Source organism: Emys orbicularis, chromosome 17 (assembly GCF_028017835.1).
Source record: "Emys orbicularis isolate rEmyOrb1 chromosome 17, rEmyOrb1.hap1, whole genome shotgun sequence".
NCBI classification, from domain to species: domain Eukaryota; kingdom Metazoa; phylum Chordata; order Testudines; family Emydidae; genus Emys; species Emys orbicularis.
The window spans coordinates 11279795-11303953 of NC_088699.1; the positions used below are offsets into that span (position 1 = coordinate 11279795).

General features: G+C 42.4%; 1 protein-coding gene across 1 annotated transcript; it reads right to left on the reverse strand.

Annotated features, from left to right (window-relative positions):
* Window positions 1–1898: 1898 nt before the first annotated feature.
* EXO5 (exonuclease 5) lies at window positions 1899–7693 on the reverse strand. Its single transcript, XM_065418389.1, has 5 exons — window positions 7602–7693; window positions 6766–7034; window positions 5923–6027; window positions 5347–5519; window positions 1899–3386 (listed from the first exon to the last, which is right to left on the reverse strand). The coding sequence occupies exons 1-5, from the start codon at window positions 7691–7693 to the stop codon at window positions 2919–2921; spliced, it is 1107 nt and encodes a 368-aa protein (XP_065274461.1). The 3' UTR covers window positions 1899–2918.
* Between the last annotated feature and the right edge of the window lie 16466 nt (window positions 7694–24159).

A 24159-nucleotide genomic window follows, 5' to 3' on the forward strand; every position in this document is an offset into this window, starting at 1 on the left:
AGGGGTTTGGAGAGGGTCCCATATGAGGAGAGATTAAAGAGGCTAGGACTTTTCAGCTTGGAAAAGAGGAGACTAAGAGGGGATATGATAGAGGTATATTAAATCATGAGTGATGTGGAGAAAGTGAATAAAGAAAAGTTATTTACTTGTTCCCATAATATAAGAACTAGGGGCTACCAAATGAAATTAATGGGCAGCAGGTTTAAAACAAATAAAAGGAAGTTCTTCTTCACACAGCGCACAGTCAGCCTGTGGAACTCCTTGCCTGAGGAGGTTGTGAAGGCTAGGACTATAACAGCGTTTAAAAGAGAACTGGATAAATTCATGGAGGTTAAGTCCATTAATGGCTATTGGCCAGGATGGGTAAGGAATGGTGTCCCTAGCCTCTGTTTGTCAGAGGATGGAGATGGATGGCAGGAGAGAGATCACTTGATCACTGCCTGTTAGGTTCACTCCCTCTGGGGCACCTGGCATTGGCCACTGTCGGTAGACAGGATACTGGGCTGAACGGACCTTTGGTCTGACCCAGTATGGCCATTCTTATGTTCTTATCTAATGGGGTTGTGCCCAGTGGGGCCCCACAGGGATCTGTTCTCAACCAATTATCTGGAAGAAAATATAAAATCATTGTTGGTAAAATCTGCAGATTACACAAAAATTGGTGGCATGGTAAACAACAATGGAAACGGGTCAGTCATACAGAACAACCTGGATCGCTTGTGGCTCATTTGAACAACCTGCATTTCAGTACAGCTAAATTCAAGGTCACACAACTAGAAACAAAGAATGCAGGTCAAACTTATAAGATGGGGGGGGGGGGGGAGGAGGAGGTTGTATCCTGGAAAGCAACAACACTGAGAAGGATTTTGGGGTCATGGCAGACAACAAATTGAACCTGAGCTCCCAGTGAAATCCCATAACAGAGAGTAAATGCGATCCTTGGATGTTTAAATAGGAGAAGAGCAGTAAAGTTACCTGGATATACACCATTTGTGACACCTTTACTGGAATACTGTGTCCAGTTCCGGTATCCACACTTCAAAACAGATGTTAAAAAAATTGCAAAGCATTCAGAAAAGAATGACGAGAACACCGCAGTTTGGAAAAGATTCCTTACTGCAAAAGACTAAAAAAAGCTCCATCTATTTAATTTATCTAAGGGAAGATTCAATAGTGACTAGAACACAATCTATAAGCAAGGAAGAGCTTTCTGATAGTAATGGCTTTTTAAATTGGCAGAAGATGACAATGACGAATTCAGATTAAAAATAATAATACCTAATAGTGCTTTTCATCAGCAGATCTAAGAGTGCTTTACAACAGTCAGTAGCATTATCCTCATTTTACAAATGAGGAAACTGAAGCACAGAGGTGAAAAATAAGGCACAAGTTTTTAAGAATGAACATAATTAACCATTGGGACAACTTACCCAGGGAGGTGGTGGATTCTTCGTCACTTGGAGTCTTTCAATCAAGACTGGATGGTTTTCTAAAAATATATGCCATAACTCACACAAGAAGATAGAGGCTCGATACAGAAATTATTGGGTGAGGTTCTATGGCCTGTGTTATACAATAGATCAGACTAGATGATCAGAATAAGAAGTTTTAAGGCCTGAAGGAGCCAATCTATGAATTTACACCAGTTGAGGACATAGCTCATCATGTCTGAGCATTCTCTTCTAACTCTAATATTTAAACTTCACAAGTTTTGCAGTAGTTATAGCTTTCCTTCCTAATTAACTCCCCCTTGCACACACAAAATCAAAACTGGTTGTTTTTAGTCCAACATAGAAGAAATGAGTTCATTTCCCCTGCCCCCCACCTCAAAAAAATTCAATTAACGGGATAATTTTCTGCTATGGAAATAGTGAAAGTTTCTATTTATTTGATTTCAATAGTAAAAAACCCCCCAAACATACCAAACAACCCCACTTCCCCCACAATTAAGAACTTTGTTATTACACAGTAAACATTTTAAAAACAATACATTTTCCTTGATACAGATAATCAAGTAATATGTTAAATAGTCAGCTGATTCTAAATTACTTACTTACTAGAACATGTAATTTTGATAACACATAAAAAGGTTAAAGGCTTACATAAGGAACGGAATCAGATCGGCTTTTAAGAGGCTGACCCAGCAAGGCAACGAATGACCACATCTCCCACTGATACCAATGGAAGTGAGGGTACTTGGCATCGTACCAGGGCTGGGCCTTCAGCTGAGATTTTCAAAGGAACCTAAGGGAGTTAGGTGCCAAATTCAGGCAACCTTTGAAAAATTCCAGCCTTCATATCACTATGCCCTGGTGTAGCACTAATGGGTTTTGGGAGAGAGCTGAGTTCAGCTTCAATCTTATAAAGAGAATGTCTGATATAGGATCTTTGGGAGAGCAGATGGAGAAGACAGATGAGGGGTAAGTTACTCCAAAGGAACTAAAGATGAAGCACCGAGTTTGCGAGTGTTAGGATCTGGGCTTATGGTTTAGAACCTTCTCTACATAAGTGTTTAGAGCAGTAGGAAATAAAAGAAACTATTGTTCAAACCACTTCACCAAGATAAAATTACATAACCCTCAGAGAACCCATATGTGGTAGGCATTTACCCCCATTTTATACATGGGGAAATGAGGTTCAGAGAAGTGTAGCAACTCGCACAGCTTGCCTTGTGCTTAGACTACACCCCTGTAACAATACGTACTATCCAAAACAGTATTTTCTTAGGAGCACTTAAAATGTCACATTACGAACACGCTGCCATTCACCATTGGTGCAATGACTGCTGCTTAGTAAAGTGATGGGTTTGGCCATGCTTATGGTCCGCTCCATTCTGACCGGTTAACCCCATGAATTGAGTGCACATATATTTTCACATCAGTAAGGAGGACCCTCCTTCCGGGAGGTCAGGATTGCCTTCATTTACTCTTCTTTGGTCCGCTTCTCTGTTCAGGCCCTTCTGCCCTCTTCTTTCTCCAATCACAGATCTCCGAGTAGCTACATGATTGGCACTTCCATGCTTCCTCAATTTCCACCCCCTGGACCTCCCTTTGTCCTTTCCAGTAAGCAAGGTAGTTCTGTGCTTTCTCTCGCACCTTTTCTTCTTCAAACCGAACCACCTCCGTCCCGAGCAGGGTGTTACTTTCCTGGTGGCTGTATTCGATTTTCAAACAGTCAATGCTGGGGATGTCGGAGAGTGTCAGGTTTAGATACATCAGTTCCAGGAGGTCCCCAAAGGAGGTTACCGTGAATCCTACTTTCTGAGCATGTTCCCTAATTTGCGATCCCAGTGGCTGCTCCGGCTTCAGCTGGATGTGACTGGTGATAACATCTGGTTTCAGTTGTCCTTGCACCATGGCATCAAAAATGTATTTATACAAACAGACCTGAAAGCAGTGGGGGGGGAGGGGGGGGAAGGAGATAATTTAATAGATGATCAAACAATAGTGCATTAAAGAATGCAACAAGCTGGGATGAACTCCCCTAGGCTATGTCTACACTGACAGCTAGGGGTGGGAATCCCAGCTTCAAAAGACATACTCCACTTTCACTCACCTGAGCTGGCATGCTAAGAATAGTAGTGCAACATGGGCAGTGGTGGCACAACCTAGCCACCGCGAGTACGAACCCTCCACGTTCAGAGGGGTTTGTACTCACAGCGGTTGGCCCAATCGGCTGCTGTCCATGTTCCACTAGTTTTAGCTCAGATGAGAGCAAGCGTGAGTGTGTCTGCATGAGCTGGGAATCACACCCCGAGCGCAGAGTGTAGGCATAGCCTCAGGCGTCATTGGCAACTCCAGCCCTAAACCATCATGCTACTCAGTGCAATACTTCCTTGAAAGCCAAGTGTATTATACGTAGAAATACCCATCTCCGTAAGGTTATAGATCATCTCCAAATAAATGAGTAGCCCAGGAACATGTGGACGACTCGCAGAACCACAGAGGAGCTAGTGATAAAAATGTACATGCAAATAACTTCTAGGTGTAAATAAAGTGTGTTCAAAATTGAGGAGAGAGTCTGACAGAATGAGACTTTAAAAGGTGGGGTTTTCACCACTGCCCTAACTCTAAATGGGAATCGGGCAGCCAAATAAATCCTTTAGGCAGCTTTGATGATACGCAGCTGAAAGCAGATCTCAAATTACATGGATAGGGTGCACTTGTAGTTAAAATAAACTTAATATTGCACAACCAATCCAAGTGCTGTGGGATTTGATGGCAATAGTTTAGTAAGTGACATATGTCTCTGCAAGTCAGCATTGAACCAATCATCTGGGAGGCCATGGACAGCTGGAGTTCCATCTTTTGCGTGAGATGTTGACCCAGTGTCCTGACTTGTCTTTGAAGATCCTAGGACACTTTTCCCAAGAGAAGGGTTGTTAACACTGCTGCCTGGTCTGAATTCCAGTTTGGGTGGTTATACTCCACCTACATGGAGTTCCCCTTCTAGTTTCAACTGAATACTTCCTGTCCTAACCAGTTGTGTAACATGGTGGCTGGCTGTCAAACAGCGGTTCTCTTTCATTCCAGAGATGGCTGCAATTCACATATAATTCGCACAATAATCTGTAGAATGTTTTTGGTATAAGAGGGACAATATAAATACATGGTCATTACATTACATAAGAACATAAGAACGGCCGTACTGGGTCAGACCAAAGGTCCATCTAGCCCAGTATCCTATCTACCGACAGTGGCCAATGCCAGGTGCCCCAGAGGGAGTGAACCTAACAGGTAATGATCATCTCTACGCAGTATTCAATATTTATATAAGGGCAATAATATATTCTCCTTTTTATTCTCTATCCCCTTTTTAATGATTCCTAACATCCTGTTCGCTTTTTTGACCGCCTCTGCACACTGCGTGGACATCTTCAGAGAACTATCCACGATGACTCCAAGATCTTTTCCTGATTTGTTGTACCTAAATTAGCCCCCATCATATTGTATGTATAGTTGGGGTTATTTTTTCCAATGTGCATTACTTTATATTTATCCACATTAAATTTCATTTGCCATTTTGTTGCCCAATCACTTAGTTTTGTGAGCTCTTTTTGAAGTTCTTCACAGTCTGCTTTGGTCTTAAGTATCTTGAGCAGTTTACTATCATCTGCAAACTTTGCCACCTCAGTTTTTACCCCTTTCTCCAGATCATTTATGAATAAGTTGAATAGGATTGGTCCTAGGACTGACCCTTGGGGGTCATTACACTACTTCTTTAGTAATGTTAGTCTAATACCCATCAGTTGCTTGTTTTCTGAGCAAATATTTGTCTATGGATTTGAACATATTTTACCCATATTTTGAACATATTTGTCTATGGATTTGAGCATATTTTACCCACCTGGAAATAATCTTTCTTTTTCTGTGCTCCAGAAGGCATAAAAGGTCGGCCTCGAGTTTTGAGCTCTCTCAGCTCCAGTTCTCCCTTGGCACTATAGCACAGCTCATCAATAATTCCCGTCAGGAAGACATCTTCTATTACTCCAAACACTGGAAGCTCCCGCACGCAACCACCTGGAATACAAAATGGGATACCCATACATTTTATGAGGCTCGCATGGCTTTTGAATAAAGACTTAAGTAACACTGCAAATTTCTTGGAATTGTAGTATTGAAGCATTTTAAGAATTTGCATTTAGACACCGGATTAAGAGAGTGCTTGCATGCCTCCCCAAGTAGTTTCAGTTTTAATAATCTAAGGTGGTTATTAGAAATTCAGACATATTTTTGTCTTAACGATCTCTAATTGTTATCATCCTTTCAAGCTAGCACAAAGATCACAACAAATTTTTATATATATATATATATTATATATCTCAACACACACACTCTCTCTCTCTCAGACACCACACAAACACAGAGTAAAACGAAGATTAAAAAAAAAATTTATGACAATACCTTTTGCCTGCCTACATACCTGCTTGTAGAACTGGAATCACAGAAAGAAGATTCAGTATTTTTATTGCCCAAGAATCTTCCTTGCTGGTCGTATGTACTTTCACTACATCATGGACTTCTAGTTCTGATTTCAAAAAGAGATAAAATGATTATTAATTTTCATCACAGTCCTGCCTTAAGGCTGCAGCTGAGCTCTGGGTCCCATTGTGCAAGGCACCACGAAGCATGGTAAAAAAGCTTCAGTGTAAATAAACAAGATAGACAACAGGTGGGAGGGGAATCGGCACAGAGATGAGTACCCAAGGGTACTCAACAGATCAGTTGGAGAGCCAGGAAGAGAAGAACCCATGTCTCCTGACCCCCAGTCCAGTGCCCTTTCTGTGAAAATAATTACCAATGTTAGAAAACGGTATAAAATTAGGCCTCTTTCCTTGACCCTGGTGCAATATATCAATCCACTGAGGATTACAAGGAACATTTTCTTTTTTCCAGGGATACCCATAAGTTAAATTTAGTCCAGAAGCGGGCATAGTAGGATAGTTAAAGCAGTGTCTGTTATACTGCTCTTTAATGCAAGTATATGCTTTTGGAAGGCTCTTATGAGACTAGAAGGTGAAACTCGGCTTGCAGATAATACCTGTGCATCCCTGCTGACATCAATAGGGTCATACAGGTGTAGCTGTGGGTAGAATTTGACCCACTGTATTAACAAATTCATTTACTTGTAACAAACATTAAAGCCTTCCAAAATCTTTGCAGAAAACTGAATGAAACAATGCACTGTGTAATAAAAGATGCAGAAGAAGCTGGAGAGAAAGAAAACAACATGGAAGTTTTTACTGCAACATCCTGGTAGTGTTACCTCTTGCTAGATGTATGCTCTTCCCTGTGTTTAATAACACTACTGTCTCTGGCGCCTGCAGCGGGGGGAGTTCCCTCCCATAAACCATTTGTTGTTCGCACCAACTCTGAGTGGACAGATCAGTCACGCAAAGGTACGTCAGGTAATATTTTTCCAGGGGAGTCTGCGCTCTCTTTCTTTTCACCTTCCCGGCTGCACTGTCTTCCGTCAACACCTTATTTAAGGATGCCAGAGGCAGGTCACTTGAGGAGTTCGCCTTTCCAGAGTCTCTATAATGAAATAGATTAATTGTTCCCCCCCCCCCTCTAAAGTCCTTTATAAATACAATTGTTTTGCCGTTTGCACAGTAAGTTTATCCCGCAAAGCCACTAGCACAAAGATGAAACAGTAAATTGATGAGCAGTATCAATCTCTCTTTAAAGCCTGGGCCAAGTTAGGAACACGCTGGTACAGCCCCAGTGAAGAGCAGTCATTTATTTTCAAGGAGCCAGATTCGGGCAAGTTCAGACAAGTTTCACACCCTGCCATGGGAATGTCCTGCTCAAGTCTGCCCTGCCTCCGGGAGCGAAGGGGGTACAGGACCCCACCCTGCTTTGGAAAGCACCCAGGATGCACCCCGATTTGGGGGCTGCTTCCCAGAGGCCCGGGAGGTGTAGCTCTTCTAGGAGCAGCCACAAAGCCCCCCCGGGGGTTACCGGGGAAGAGCCATTGCCGGCTGGAGTCGGGCTGCAGCCTGGGGGGGCGAGCTCAGGGCGCTGCCGCCCCTGTAGGCTGTGGGGGCCGGGGGGCGTTTTACAGGCGAACCCCGAAGCTGGGGAGAGGCGGGCAGCACTTACCCCGGCTGCAGCGCGTGGTCCCCCGGCTCCTCCAGCAGCAGCAGCAGCTCGGAGTCGCTGAGCTCGCCAGGCTCGGAGCCCGGCCCCGCCATGGACGCTTGAATCGCAGCCTCTGCTCCGCCTCCCCCGGCGCGGGAGCGAGCACAGCTCGGAGGAGGGGCAGGGGGCAGGTCTCCACCCCGTCCCCTCCCATCGTGCCCTCCTTCCTCCTCTAGTCCCATCCCTTCCCCTGCCTCGCCTCTCCGCTCCCCTCCCTTAGGACCCAGCGCAGCAGAGACGGCAGAAATGGGCAGGAATAAGGACCAGTAGTGGAGCCACGGGGCAGCCCCCACGCCCCCTGAGAAGCCCAGCTCCAGCACAGACGTTATGTATTGTATCCTCCCCCGGCAGAGGCTTCTGGCTCTTTTACTCTTCACTTTCAGCTTGTCCAGCCACTGTCAGTGAATGGAAAGGCGGGGTATAGGCCCTGGCCACAGGCTGTATTTGATATTAAACTGATAGCCCCCATTTAGCAAATCCAGATTCTGCCTTCCTCGTGCAGCCTCGCCCACTCTCCTGCCTGTACATGCATCCGACGAAGTGGTAACACCCACGAAAGCTTATGCTCCAATACGTCTGTTAGTCTATAAGGTGCCACAGGACTCTTTGTCGCTTTTTGCGATCCTGGCAGTATTTGATTTCTTCCGTAAAGCCCCAGCTCCCGCATTCATGCCCAGAGCCCTGCAAATCCGCAGATATCCGCTTTATATCCACGGACCCATTTTGGGGGATCGCGGATATAAAATTTGTATCCACGCAGGGCTCGAGTCATGTGAATACATGAGGGTTTCATCTTTCATTAAAAAAAAGTTTCTAGCAGAAAAAAAGCTTGAAAATGTGATCCAAGTGCATCCTCAACATTTAGAAAGCAGAAGTCAAAACAATACATTTGGGGTTCAACTCCTTTGTTTTAAAAACTCATGATTTTCTAAGCCAATCTCGTGATATTTTGTAGCCTGACATGAGTTTTGACAACCTTCTAATACCATGTGATTTTTATGGGGTGCATGCACCCAGAGGTGAAAGTAAGCCGATACGGTCCCAGACCCTTTAATTTGCCCCTGAGCCCCGGGGGCTCCCAGCCACCTCTGTAGCTGAAAGTCCCGGGTTGATTTAAAGGCCCTGGGGCTCCCAGCCACAGCCGGTGCCCCAGGGCCTTTAAATCTTGAGAGGCCCCGCCTCTTCCGGTTGAGGCCCCGCCTCTTCCAGATGAGGCCACGCCCCCTCAGGACTCCAGCAGTACCCGTAAGTCCTGTAAGTTACTTTCACCCCTGCACACACCTTTTCTGTGCTTTGTTCCTGCCCTTGGTTGTGAATCAACATTTTCTCAGCACAGCTCTGAGAATAGGAAGTGTTACTTTAGGTGTTCTTCACCGTTGATTATGCTAGGGCTGTCAGGTTAAAGCAGGAGCTCCTGGCTGCATGAGTCTCAAGGGTAGCAATGTCAAGACACAGCAAAACCAGATAAAGCTGCGTCAGATGAAAGGTTTATCCGAAGGGAGGCTGCGTCTAGGGAATTAGAGGGTGAGTCAGTCATACTCGGGTGGCTGCGGCTTAATGCTGGAAACTTGACAGAGCTGACACGCTGAATGTATTTGTTCAAAGTCACGCTGGAAAGAATACGATTAGGCTAAGCCTTTAAAAGCCTTGACCCCCAGCTCACGTAAACACAGACCAGTTTCACACCTCCCTTCTTGTTCTGCTGTTTCCTTGCCTCTAATGCTGGCATGTAATGCCGTTTCTTCGCATGACAGAGCCTTACATACGACTCCTTCAAACTTTGCTTCTGTTTTCTAAGCGCTTCCTGCACGGATGTTATAACCTATTCATGGGTCTGCTGGTGAGGACTGAAACTGAGTTATTAAACATGGATTTAAACTCATTTCCCCCGCATAATTTTCCATCTTTGTTGCAGCAATAGGAGAAGGTCTTCAAAGGCAAAGGAGGAGCATGGCAGCTGTACAAACACAGACAGGAATGCCTGATAGCGCTTTCTCCTAGACCTTGTCTGACAAGGGTTCTGTAATCTTTACCAAATGCTATACTCTTCTGCCTTCCCAGAGCCATTGGCTGTCAACATTCATATGAGAAACTTAAATCTCTCTAAATTAAGTCAGATTGAGTTGGGTATGCTAGAGGAGAAAATATTATCTTCCGTCTACTAATTCTAATAACAAAAGAACTTCCTGGGAGAAAGTTACGAGATACAATGGGTACCTGGCAGAATCTGGTTGCTACACTGCAATAGATCACGTGCTTACTCGAAATAAGTTACGCAAAATAAATGACTCCAGACAAGTTACGGAATGACCGTTGAGCATGTCTGATCCTGACACTATCATTTGCCTAAAGGACCAGTAAACAAGAAACAAAGCGTGGCAACCCCTCATTGCTAAGCACCGTTCTAAATAGATGGTCAAACATTCTTCGCATCAGCTCTTCAAAGCAAGCCTGAGGTGTGCTTTATCAAAGACAGGCTAGATGCAGACTGTGTTAGTTTAATGAAATCATGGATTTTTAAGGCCAGAGTCATCGAGTCTGACCTCCAGTATAAAAGCTCACCCAGTAATTTATGGATTAAGCCATAACTTCTGTTTGGGTTAGAGTATCTCTTTTAGAAAGGCATCCAGGCCAGGTCTACACTACACATTTACATCAGTATAACTATGTGGCTCAGGGGTATGAAAATCCCCTGAGCGATGCAGTTATACTGACCTAAGACCCAGTGTAGCTAGCGCTCGGTTGATGGGAGAACTTCTCCCGTTGACATAGCCACCATCACTTCTCACGGAGGTGGATTAATTATGCTGATGGGAGACGCTCTCCTGTCAGTGTAGTAACTTCTTCACTAACGTGCTGCATTTCTGCCGCTGCAACTTTTTAAGAGTAGACCTGCCCCCAGTCTTGATTGAAAAACTTCAAGTGATGGAGAATCCACCTCCCCCCTTGCAAAGTTGTTCTGATGGTTAATTACCTTCACTGGTGAAAAAAATTGTACCTTATTTCTTATCGGATTTTTTCTAGTTTCAGCTTTTTACCATTGGACCTCATTCTGATTTTTACTGCTAGATCAAAGAGCCATTACTATCATAGAATCATAGAACTGGAAGGGACCTCGAGAGGACATCTAGTCCAGTCCCCTGAACTCATGGCAGGACTAAGTATTATCTAGACCATCCCTGACAGGTGTTTGTCCAACCTGCTCTTAAAAATCCCCAATGATGGAGATTCCACAACATCCCTAGACAATTTATTCCAGTGCTTAACCACTGTGAGAGTTAGGAAGTTTTTCCTAATGTCCAATCAAAACCCACCCTTGCTGCAATTTAAGCCCATTGCTTCTTGTCCTATCCTCAGAGGTTAAGAAAAACAATTTTTCTCCTTCCTCCTTGTAACAACCTTTTATGTACTTGAAAACTGTTATGTCCCCTCTTAGTCTTCTCTTCTCCAAACTAAACAGACCCAATTTTTTTACTCTTCCCTCATACGTCCTGTTTTCTAGATCTTTAATCAAGACCTGTCTCTTCCTCATGTAGGTACTTGTAGATTGTGATCAAGTCACCTCTTAACCCTTCTCTTGCATAAACTAAATAGACTGAGATTCTTAGGTCTCCGACAGCGGTGCCCATGACAGGTAATAGAAAGTTTTGAGGAGGTAGGTTATAATAAAGTATTACTCTTCTGTCAGAGAAGAGTTAATGTTGGCAGAACAAACAAGGATACAAGCTGGGAAGGATTATGCTTTTATTCAGGCTCTCCAATGTAGGCACCATACCAGCTTCTCTTCATGAAAACCTCACTTTGTTAGAAGCCTGTTGGTTATTTAAATCCACTTTCCCGGGGAGAACTCCACAAAGGGAATCATTTCAAGGTTATACAAAACAATGGGAGAGGGTTCATACAAACGCTCTTAGATATCTCTCTTTCTGGCAGAGACATGGATGTAGTTTTTTCCCTACCCACAAATTAAAACAGTGTGGCAATAAATGTTTAATGCTCTTAAACTTGGCAAGGGAGATGCTGATTAATGTTACCAGGTGCATGTATATAACACAAGCTAGAATGCATTTTATGTCTCTAGATACCTTTCCTTTTTTATTGGAAAGAGTACAGAGGATTAGGCTGTACATCATGCATATGGTACAACGCTCCCTTGACCAGGGACTTTTTACAGCTTGGCATGGACTCTAACATCTGTTTATTGTGGGCGTCTACCCAGCTATCTCCCGTATGGGCTACTGCTGAGACTTGGGCGATAGCCCACTGCTGCAAGTGTCCCTATTAATATCACTCTAAGCCAGAAAGAGTTTAGCGTTACAGATGTATCATTCATTATAAAGGGATGGCCACCTTACGGGAACATGGAATTCCCTGAAAATGTTTTTTTTTTTTTTTTTTTTTTTTTTTTTTTTTACACATTGTGACAAGAATAAAAAGTGAGGAAACCAGATTGCTGTTACACAGAGAAAGTAATACCCAAACCTTATCATACGTGACCATTGCAAAGTTAATCCAGAGGCAATAATGCTGCAGTGACAGTTAGCTTTTGATCTTCTGTCTACAGTTTTATATCCCACGGCACTGTATTTCCTGAAAACGTAGGAGATGCTGGTCTTTTTTCAGGCTACAAATCCGCTGCATCTATTTAGTCACTTATAGCACGAAACCACAGAAACCCATATTCACTAAAATTGTTGGCTGAAATTCTTAAAGAGATTCAATACCCAGTTCCTATTAATTTTAGTAAGAATTGTGTGTCCAAATCTCCTCGCCAGCTTTGAAAATCCCAGCCCTATTGGACATTTTGAGGCACTTAAAAAGTTAATTGGAGATCAGTAACCCGGGCACAGGAACATAATAGTGATCACCCAATAATATCTATGAAACTGCTGTAATGTGATGTCAGTACAAATTCCACCACCTATATTTGGCGACATCTTGGGGCATGTCACTAAAGCATCAACAAATGATTTCCAATGTGTAATACCATTCCTATTAGTACTACTTCTGGAAAAGGGCTGAAGAACAAAGTGATATTTTCAGGGTTAACTAAAGGCCCTTGCATCAAAATACCTGACTTTTCCAAGGATTTTGGGGTAATCCTTATGATTAAAGGTACCTGTATCATGGTGTACGTAGTAGTGCCTGACCTTTACTGAACCAAGGGCTGCATCAGAAATTTCTCAGGGCCCTGAATTTGCATTAAAAGGAGCAGAATGTATTTTTCCTCTCTTTTAATGGGGAACTACAGGCGGAAGGGTGAGAGGTCTTAGCATGCAATGCTCCATCTTGATCTGAGGAACAGGTGTGCTGGGAAGGGTAATAAAGACAAGGTTACGTATGGGTCCAGTTGTACAACACTTATATGCTTTCTTTGCATGGTGCTTTGACAACTGTTCTATGACAATCTCCAGAGTTAGGGAAAATAGCAGCCAGCAAGCAGTCGGGGTGACCACAGACACACAAAGTTTCAGACCAACAAGTTCCAAAAGGGAAAACAAAATCCTTCTACAGCAGAAGCAGTTTCTCAAGGTATTCATCTTCACAGCAGGAAGAAAAGACCTGAAGTGTCAACACCTCCATTATAGAAATTATTAGACCATTTATCTCTGTAAACCTACTGAAAAGAATAAATTGGCCACCTGTCTGCACTGTTATTTAAGAAACCACCTCACAAGAAGAAATGCAGAGACAAAGCGGAGCTGTCTCTCACACATGCACACAAATACGCACACAACATTTAGTAAGTACCATGGAGTCAGGTTTTGTCGGGAGGGAGGGTATTCAGTGCTTCTATTCACTGGATAACCAGCCAGCCCAGTCTCAGACATTTTACGCTCCCAGAAACATCTAGCCCCAGACCCTCAAATGTATGTAGGTACCTAAATACCTTTGAGGATCCAGTCTCTAGTTCACACAGGGCATTCTCAGAGGCTGAATAAGTATTTGCACTATCACATGATACCTATCCTTAGAGAACACACACACACACACAAGTTTGTTCTTTGGGTGAAATGCAGAGAGTCAGCACAGGGCCTATGTACTACTTAATTCCCAATTAAACCATTTTCAGGGGTATGTAGAGTTATGCAGGCCCCTGCACAACGTTGAAATCCCCTCCCGGCCCCAACCCAGTTCTTTCTCTGGCATCCCACTCAAGGCTCAATACATCCATCAGTGGCCCTTGGTGAAATACATTTACGGGCCCCTACTGTCTAATGAACAACAACAAATTGCCCCCCAGTCCGCTCACCATAGCCAGGCTACACTGTGGTTCTGCCGGATTGGCTGCTCACCCTGCTGCTGCTGCTCGGGGTGCTGTTCATCATGACAGAGGGCGGGCTGGGCCAAATCTGAGTGAGTGGTGTTGCGAGCCTCATCCGGTGAGCAGTGCCTCAAGCAGCAGCAGGATGAGCGGATCCACAGCATGGCCAGCCACGCCGCAGTGAGTGTACTATACGGCTCTTTGTGGGGCCCTAGGCTGCCCCCATGCATTTCGACCCTAGGCATGTGTCTAGTTTGCCTAGTGTTAATGCCACTGGAATATTTAGTGGTGCATATTCCATGGCCTCAAGGCCCGAAGATGACAACATGATGATCACCTAGATAGGGAGGGGGGATAGCTCAGTGGTATGAGTATTGGCTTGCTAAACCCAGGGTTGTGAGTTCAATCCTTGAGGGGGCCACTTGGGGATCTGGGGCAAAATCAGTACTTGGCCCTGCTAGTGAAGGCAGGGGGCTGGACTCAATGACCTTTCAAGGTCCCCCCCTTCCAGTTCTAGGAGATGGGATATCTCCATTAATTATTATTACTGTGAGCTCTCTTGGGTAGGAACTGTCTTTTCATTATTTACCTCTAGCACATCTAGCACAGTCAGACCCTGTCCTCTGGGGTTCCTAAATGCTATCCTCACACTAATAAACACTTAATTATGCAACATTTGTGATGTCATCCGTTTTCCTTTTGGAACGGGCACCTCCCATTTGGTTCCTTCGCCAGAATTCAAACCATCCAATTCTATGAAGAAATCTTCACTCCCATGACTTTCGAGAGGATTTGAAACACTCAGAAACCTGTGCCTGAGATCCCTACTGAGTCTTACTTTGGAGTTTAACAAAAGTTATAGTGGCTTGGTTCCATTGGCTTACACTAGTTTGGAATGCAAGCACCTTTGGTACCTTCTCTAATTTATGCTGTACTCATTCCCCATCTGAACACTGATGTCTACATTATTCTGATTTGCACAGTCAGCATTTCCATTTGATGTGATTTGTCACCTAACATACGTTGTTTACTGATTCCCCAATTTTTTGCCATTGTCAATATGTGAGTCTGTTTCACATGAATGACAATTAAATATGGTTGGCTATTTTAAAACTGTTTAATATTAATCTTCAGAGCTTATCAGACTTGGCAGAACAGTGTAATACATCTATTAGGGAAGTAGATAAGACTGTCTTTTTAATGAAAATCTATGTGTGCCAGATAATCATTTTGGGTTTTCATGATTAAAAATCTCTGAAACATAATTTATCAAATAATTTGGTAGCTACCGTAAGAAAATATAATGAACAATAAAATCCAAGCACCTCTTCTAAGTTACTGGTACAGATCTTGATTACAGTAATTTGTATGTATTATTGGATAAAGTGGTGTGTTTTAGGAATTAGGTAATGGGTAATGCACTATAGACACAACCTATTGTAGTACCCTGCTATGCATTTAGTTTAATAGAAACTCTCAGGACCTTTCTCTGGGAAAATACTTGGCACGACACAGATAAGAAAAATAAGTATCCATATCCAATTACTTTAATTATAACCTTGTGATTTCATTTAATAAGAGGTTTAGACGTTTATGGCTAGATTTATACTTCCATTAGGTTTTCGATAATAATGGATGTTTACTTCTCTCATCCATTAAATATCATCCCAAAAGCTATTGGAAATTATGGAAAACAGTGAACGAAATTGATAGACTTTCTTTGCAAAATTAGAACTTTTGGGCACATGTGAGTGTCTTAAACACACAGCTTTACATGCTGGAGAGCTACTGAAAATACAAATCTGCCAGTACTTAGTTTCGGCAGCGGTGTGGTGCCTCAAAAAAAGGTTTCCAATTTTATCATCCACAGCTTCTCTTCAAATACAAAGACTTCCTATTCTGTGCACCAGATGGCACTGTTTATTAGAAATAAAAGTACAGTACTATCATCTCAGATCTCTTTCACTGGACAGGACACTCTTGCTTCTGCAAAACCTATCGGGGTTTATCCTCACTTTGAAAACTGATCATAATTCCCAACCACATTGAGGCCCACATTTAATCTCACTGAGGAGTAATTTACTTGACAAGCAGTCCTACTGATTTCAATGGGACTACATGAGGAGTAAGATACTAGTTTGAGTATATGTGACAGAATCTGATCGGACTGCAAGCTGTATTTTAAGACTTCCATGGTCCACCGTTTGCATACTCTTGTTCTAGGAGCAGAATTATTGGATGAGATTTACCGAGCTAAGGGTGATTACAATCAACTGTGTAGCTGAGATTCAGAAAAAAAACGGATGTTTCAACTTATGTCCACAGAGCTGTAGATCAAAACCCAAAGACACGACTGGAAATTCTCCTATACTTCCTTAAAAAAAAAAATACACAAGACACAAGCAAACATGACTGTACTTCATTGGTACTTCCTGATAAGTTAGCATCAGCAGGAGCGTGAGTAATAATTTGATGCCTCTCCTGCCAAGCATCAATTACATTATTATTTAGGTAGTGTTCTTTGTGTGTATGACACTTTCTAGATATATACAAGACAAGATCCCGCCCCCCCAGGAAGCTTGTATTAATTAGACTAATAAAACAATGAATATTTCAACCAAAAACAGTTTTAAGGAACTCCAGGGAGAGATCATGATAAATAATGGCCTTTTAGTTATTATATTGTTAGGTGCCAAAATGGAAATGAATAATGATAATGGTGTAGGAATAGATGAATCTAATAGTAGAATATCTTTGCTTTACTAGTCAGGTGGAGGTTTCCTTTACTGTAATGCTGTGTCTTCAGATGTGCTAAGGTCGGTTCTTTTATAGTTATTGAAGAAGTGTTATGGAGTTTGGTGGTACCTTATGCAGAAAAAGCAGTCTTTATTCCAGTTACATTCCTTTATTAGTTTAATGAATTTGGCTCTTTTCCTAGAAATTATGCTGCCATTTTTTGCTGTCTCTGCTGCCTAGAACTTCATTAAAATGGGAATCTGTGGTAAGACACAACATCAGTAAATGGGCTTAGGAAATTGCATGCACGTTGAGAAATAACTGTATTTGTACTTTCTGCTGGAGTAATCAGGACAAGACTGTTACTTTGATTTAATCAGAATTTGTCCCGGAATTCCAGTCCTTCTACCAATCTCTAGGAAATAACTTCTCATTCAAGACTTTCAAACGAGGAGGTCATCTCACAGCCCGCTCGCCACCCACTTGGTGAGGTACAGGAGTCTGGACTAGTCACTCAAATGAACCCTATGGGGACGGAGCTGAAATGAAAGCTTCTCTAAAGCTGCTTCTTTTGTCACATTGGCTCTGGCCACACTGGCCTTTTTTTAATGAAAGGTGATCTCCTGCTGTGGCACAATCCACCAACATAGCAACAAATCCGCCTGCCCTGCCCATTCTCTTGCACAAGGGAGTAATAAATAAGTGGCTCCTGCTCGCCTTCCTTCTGCTGGAGATGGGGTAGAATTTTCAAAGGCACCTAAGTGACTTAGAAGCCTACATCCTGTAATCAAAAGTGACTGAGGCGCCAATGGGGAAAGTAGTCCCCTAAGTCACTTTTGAAATGGGGATTTAAGCCCTAAGTCACTTAGAGCAGACTTTTAAAGGTATTTAGGCACCTAACCTGCATAAGAGCTTTTGAAAATCCCATTAGGCAGCTCTCTTTAGGCGCCTAAATACCTTTGAAAATCGTTCTGGTAAAATAAATTTTACTGAGTTAGGGCTGAGCAGAGAGCAACGGAGCCCTTACTCTTTTCCTCCCCCTGTGCGACTGAATAAGGGCTATTGTGACAGCCGTCACCTTGGTCAACACACCAGGGATTGAACTGGGGTCCTCCAGAGTGAAAAGCTTCAACTAAAGCGCCAAGGTTTTGTAGTTGGGGGCTCTAGCATCTACAATTGGTCGGGTCCCCTTAGGTTTGGGTCAGGTTGCAAGGGTCTACAGCAGGGGTAGGCAACCTGCAGCACGCGTGCCAAAGGCGGCACGCGAGCTGATTTTCAGTGGCACTCACACTGCCTGGGTCCTGGCCACCGGTCCAGGGGGCTCTGCATTTTAATTTAATTTTAAATGAAGCTTCTTAAACATTTTAAAAACCTTATTTACTTTACATACAACAATAGTTTAGTTCTATATTATAGACTTCTAGAAAGAGGCCTTCTAAAAACGTTAAAATGTATGACTGGCACGCGAAACCTTAAATGAGAGTGAATAAATGAAGACACCACTTCTGAAAGGTTGCCGACCCGGGTCTACAGCATAGAGGAAGGCCTGTAACACACACTCACCAATGGGCTACACTGTGACAATCTAGCCCTTAAAAATATTCTACTTCCCCCACCCCACCCCAAAAAAATTATATTTAAAACTACTTTGGAAGGCTTTAAAGCTTGTGTGGGAGTGTAGGAGAGGCTATAAGCGGGGAAACCTGCTCTCCAACATGTTCCTGCTACTTGTGTGCCTGAGGATATGAGATAGGGAGGAAGGCGATCAGAAGGAGAAGAAGAAACTGTCAAAATATACTCAAGCTTACATTTTTTGTCTCTAATTTTTTGGCATGTGACATTTCTCTGGATACATCCAAGCTGGATATTGCGCATCTTATTTTATACGGTATTGTAACCTTGGGCGAAGAGCACAGACCAGCAATGGCTATCTGGTGTTATCAAGCTTCTCTCTGCGGATTGTGCAGGGGGAGCTTTTCCTTTTTCATAGTGCCCAGAGGGAATCTCCAAAGTTAGTACATATCGTCTTTAACCAGCAAGGAGGAAAGCAAAATACATGTCTTTTTGGTAGCTGTTGTGAAGGCGAGGTGCACAGGTCACAGAGGGTACAGATTATGTACCTGTATACTACAGCTCAAGCTGCACTGACGGCAAAGTTATGTATTGTGAACAAAAATGAAACAAGAACAAATAATATACGGTTTTCCATCACTTCAGGGAAATTCCCTACTGTGTCTCTGGCCGTTTGGGGCATAGATATGTTCCTGGACAATGTCACATAACCTTTCATAGCCTTCTAGATTTTTAAGGACCAGAAGATAATAAATAATAATTAATAATTAATGGAGATATCCCATCTCCTAGAACTGGAAGGGACCTTGAAAGGTCATCGAGTCCAGCCCCCTGCCTTCACTAGCAGGACCAAGTACTGATTTTGCCCCAGATCCCCAAGTGGCCCCCTCAAGGATTGAACTCACAACCCTGGGTTTAGCAGGCCAATGCTCAAACCACTGAGCTATCCCTCCCCCATTATGTTCATCTAGAGACCATTATGTTCATCTAGTCTGACCTCCTGCACAACACAGACCATAAAATTTCACCCCGTGACTCCAGCATTAAGCGGCAAAACGTGATGATCTGTTTTAGAAAGACATCCAGCCTTAATTTAAAGATCCCAAGTGACGGAGAGTTAAACCATCCCAATGGTTAATTACCCTCAACAGTAACAACTTGCATCTTATTTCCAGTTCTTCTTTGAACAAATAAAAAGTTTATTTTTCCGTAGAGCTCTGTGGAAATTGGATACATACATCGTGACTGAATATTCTGATGGACCCCTTCTGTGGAGCTGATGAATGTACCAAATATAGTACTCCCTTGAGAGCCTCTATGCTGCACATCAATTTCATTTCACTATCATGCCACCAAAATTGCATATCCTCCTAACACAAAAAGCCTGATTCTAATTTAACCTAAGAACACCGTAAAGGGGTCTTTGAGTAGGCATAAATTACATTGACACCTATTTTAAGGCCCTTTTACACTGCCAGAGGGATGGAGCCCGAATGTAAATGGGAATCAAGTTTTTTATCCTTGTTTCAAATAGAGCTATATTCTACACATCAAAGCTCAATGCCAGTTCTGGACATTTTTATTAGGAACCACCCGGTGGCAGCATTGCCTTGACTGAAAAAGAGCATTTTCCTTGATAGTATACAATTGCTTCATACTTGAAGATTAAAAATAAAACAATCCAATTAATATGAACGAATGTAGATGAGGCCATAGAAATTAAAACAGAACATTTTTATCTTAGAAGTTCAGAGATTCAGGTGGAATGGCAAAGTGTCTATTTGCAACCTCCGAGATTGCAAAAGGCACTTCAGAAGTCAGAGCCAATAACAGTGTGCCCTTGAAAATCCAACTGGATTGCTAGAATCACTTTCTTAACGTCTATCAAGATGCACTGCAAAAATAAGGAACATGGAATCTTTGTTTTCCTGGTGTCAGTAAAGTTCCCCTTAGAAGTGATTATGTTTACATACTACATTTTAACAGAGTGTAACATTTCAAAGAACTTTTGCCCTTATCAGAGGAAGCAAATGTGTGAATTCTACTTGAAATCTTTCCAACTTTATGTTGTTTGAGAGATTGGGACCACACGTGGCAGTATACCAGCCAACTGGGGTTAATTGATTTCCAGAGTTCTTTGAGGAATAAAAGGCTAATGGACTGAACTTTTGCTCATTTAAAAGACTTTTACGTCACTGTAGCTCTATTCTCTTCAATGTTGTTACTCCTGATTTACACTGGTGCAAGTGAATGGGAATCAGGTGCTAACCCTTGCCATGTATCTAGGCTGTAAAAGTGACAACTTACAGGAATGCAAAAATGTTGCCCAGATCCTCAGCTGGCCTGAAGTGGAGCTATGCTGATTTACACCAGCTGAGGATTTGGCCCATAAAGGGTGAATTAGCATTAGTGACTTTTTTCCTTGATTGAGATGCAGGGCTTCTAAATTTCTTTCACTGAATAATGTTTGTAAGAAATTCAAATCAGAGGGCCAGCCCCTCAGCTGCTAGCCCAGCTCCATTGACTTTGGTGGAGTCAATGGAACGATGCGGATTTACACCAGTTGAGGATCTGGCTGAGAGCTCAAGAATTTAGGAGAATTACTGGGATGGGGAAAACTGCTCATGGCCAAACTTTCAAATGTTTAGGTGCCTCTGTTGTTTGATGCCCAATGTGAAAATTCCTAGGGCCTGATTTTCAAAGATACTGAGCATCTACAGTGCCAACTGAAGTCAACAGGAGTTGTGATGTCTCAGAACCTCTGAAAACCAATCCCGAAGGCCCTTACTCCAGTGGCACAAGGTGACTTTACCCCCTTCGTGAGAAGAATTTCCCAGGGCAACGGAGCTGCTATGGTGCCCGTGGAGTCACTGGGGGAAAGGAGGTATGGCTGGAGCACCTCTGTGGTCTTTTCATATCCAGCTGCTGGAAGAGGCTCTTAGGGTTGTGTGACTTACTGCGTATAATAAACCTCTAGCTTAAAAATAGCCTTTTTCCAATATATAGATATATTATATATATAAATCTTGCTGTATTAAAAAACAAAATTAAAATCCCATCCTTCAGTTCACATCCATCTGCAGTGGATGGATCTCCGTAGCTGGAATCTCTACATTCCCTAGTTTGAGACACAGCTGAAGGTCTGTGTTGCTCATGCTATGGCGATGGGGACCCAAAGAATAACTGGATATCTAAGAATCAGGATAAGTATCAGGACAACAGGCTAGATGGACTGCTGGTTTGAGTCTGCAAGCCACAATTTCTAAAAATGTCTTAGTAGACACGGCTGTAACACCTACAGTGTCCTAAGGATCAAGGCTATGTTCTTAAAGAAGTTTTCAGAGCTTTCTCCTCTGCATTTTCCTTCATCAGCTATGTTAATAAAAATTATGCCAGTTAACTGAGAGGAGCCCTTTGAAGTTTCCACCATTTGGCAAAACATTGAGACATTTGTATGAACTTTGATTTTCTAAACAGTTTGATCTTGAGGTTAATCCTATAAGAGGCTCAGCAAAAATGAAGAGTGATTGGGGAAAACAGTCATATCATAAGAACAGATTTAGGGAACATATTTCATGCAGAAACTGGGGACCTCTGTGAACATCCTGACTGCTGCATAATTCATGTTGGAGCTGGACTGTGACAGAAGAAATGCTTTGCCAGTGGTGAGACCTTTATGTGAACTTCACAGTCATGTTCAGTCAATGCACGTGTATTGTACTGAGTGCTCAAGACAAATGGGTCTTTACTGAACGTTTTCTTTGCAACCATAATAACGAGATTTTTTTTTTTTTTAAACAAAAACTGAGATTCTGGAGAACAAAGTGTCAGAGAGGGACTGGTGCAGCATACGGGCATGTACTGGCTGTATCTGAGCCTTGCTTGAGTCTGCATTCCATCCGTGACTCTCTTTAGGAAGTCTTGGACCCCTTATGGACCTGCAGATTAAGATGGCGCAAATAGGCCAGGAGGCGAATTGGTATTGGCTCTTTCAACTGCGAGTCTGTTCATATATTAAAATATTAGAAACACAACCAAAGTGTTATGTTGAAACAAAACCTATTTCCATAACTCAGGAAATTCTCATAGCAAAAACTTTGTTAAACGAAGAATAGAAATGTAGGATTGGAAGGGAGATCATCTAAGTTAAGGTGGGGAAATTAAAGATAAGAAAGTCAGGAAATCCTCATGCCACTGAATTCTGTAACTCACCCATTGTAGGTAAATATGACAATAAGGCCATTCATTACATTATCTTTAGGGAAAGTTGTGTAGCTAGCTTACTTGATGGAAGTTTCTCCTTTCCTTTGTATAGAAGAACAACTGGTAGAGAGCCTGAGATGTAAAAATGCCTCCTATTCTGCTGCAGGAAACTTTTGTGAGGGAGGCAGTGTAACTTTTCTGTCCTAATGGGAAAGTTTCTGTGATTATTCCCCCAATACCTGACCTGCTCTTTTAAATGTGGCTTGCTCTAGGGTTTCCCCAGGGAAACCCGAGAGTATACAACATGCTAAGGAAGCCCTCAAAAACATGGAATTTAGGGCAAAAAGTCTACTGGAGAAGTCTTAGAAGCTGTATCAGTGGTTTCAGTTCACTGGTCACTGAAAGGTAAGGAGAGGAGGTCATTAATTATGTAATTCCAACAAAGTACAACAAAGATTTTGATTTGGTTCAAGAGCTGATTAAAGGTTTTGCCAGTTCCTATATTCTCAGAGTCGGTATTCTTTTCCCTAATTGCAATTCTGACCCTAATTGTAATTCATCTCTCCAGTGGGAGAGTCAAGTTTGGAGCGGAATAGCGCTAGACATATCTTTCTATCCCACATATATAGTAGTGATTGTAACTATGTGATAAATTGTTGGACCGTGTGATAAATTGCACTGCCATGTTATACTCTGTCCACTAATCCATCACCTCTTTGGCTTTCTCTTTTTCTTACATTCCAAAATCCCTCAGCAGCTTCAAATAACATTTTCCTGGGAGTGCATGTGTATGTGGGGTTGGGGGGAGGAAGGAATCACCCCAATTAACCTGCTACAACATATTTCATTCTTTTGCCCAATTGTAGCATTTCCCCTCCAAAATGATGTTTTAGCCAGTCTTTGGCATATAGAAATGGCCATGCTGTATCAGACCAGTGCCTATCTTATCAGGTATTCTACAGGTGACAGGGGAAATTTCCATATGCTTTAGGTGTTTATTCAGTCCTCATTAAAAGTGACAGGTTTAAGATTTGCTGTTTTGTGGCTCTGCAGAGCTAGAAATGGGAGTGACCCATTGGAAAGAAAAGATTCCCATCGTCTCACCTGACCCAATGGCACTTTCAGCTGCTCTTGGAAAGACCCAAAATACCGAAGACTAATTTTATGACATCTTTATGTTGAGAAAACAATGTTATTTTCAGAGCCATTTCAAAGGCATTCATGTTAATGTATTGCTTCCTCTGAGCCCTGAACCATTGTACTCAAAAATTAACCTTGCCACTCAAGCCTCTCTCTGAATTCTCCTGCACTGGGCATCGGTATCTAGAATGATGATCTAAGTGACAGGCCTGAGTTGAAAACTTCCATGTCAGATTTGGATCTGAATCTCAATATTCAGAGCTGGTTGAAATTTTAATTACATTTTGAAAAATATATAGAATTATTTTAATTAAAATTTTTGGACATTTTTCTTCCAACTATGCTGTTAGTTGACTTTTTCAAAAATTTGAATGTCAAATGCCTGGGAGGGGAAATGGGGATTTTTTTTTTTAACACTGTTTTCAGTAAAAACTCCCCTCTCCCCCTTTTTGGTCATCTCTGAACTCTACTAAACTCCCACAGAGTTTGGAGTGAGATGGGGTTGTCTTGGATCCAAGGTCCGTCCTTCCGTCTCAGTTTAATTGAAGGTCTCCTAATGAGTCTTTATTTATAAGAACTAAATGTGACAGGACTAAGACACAC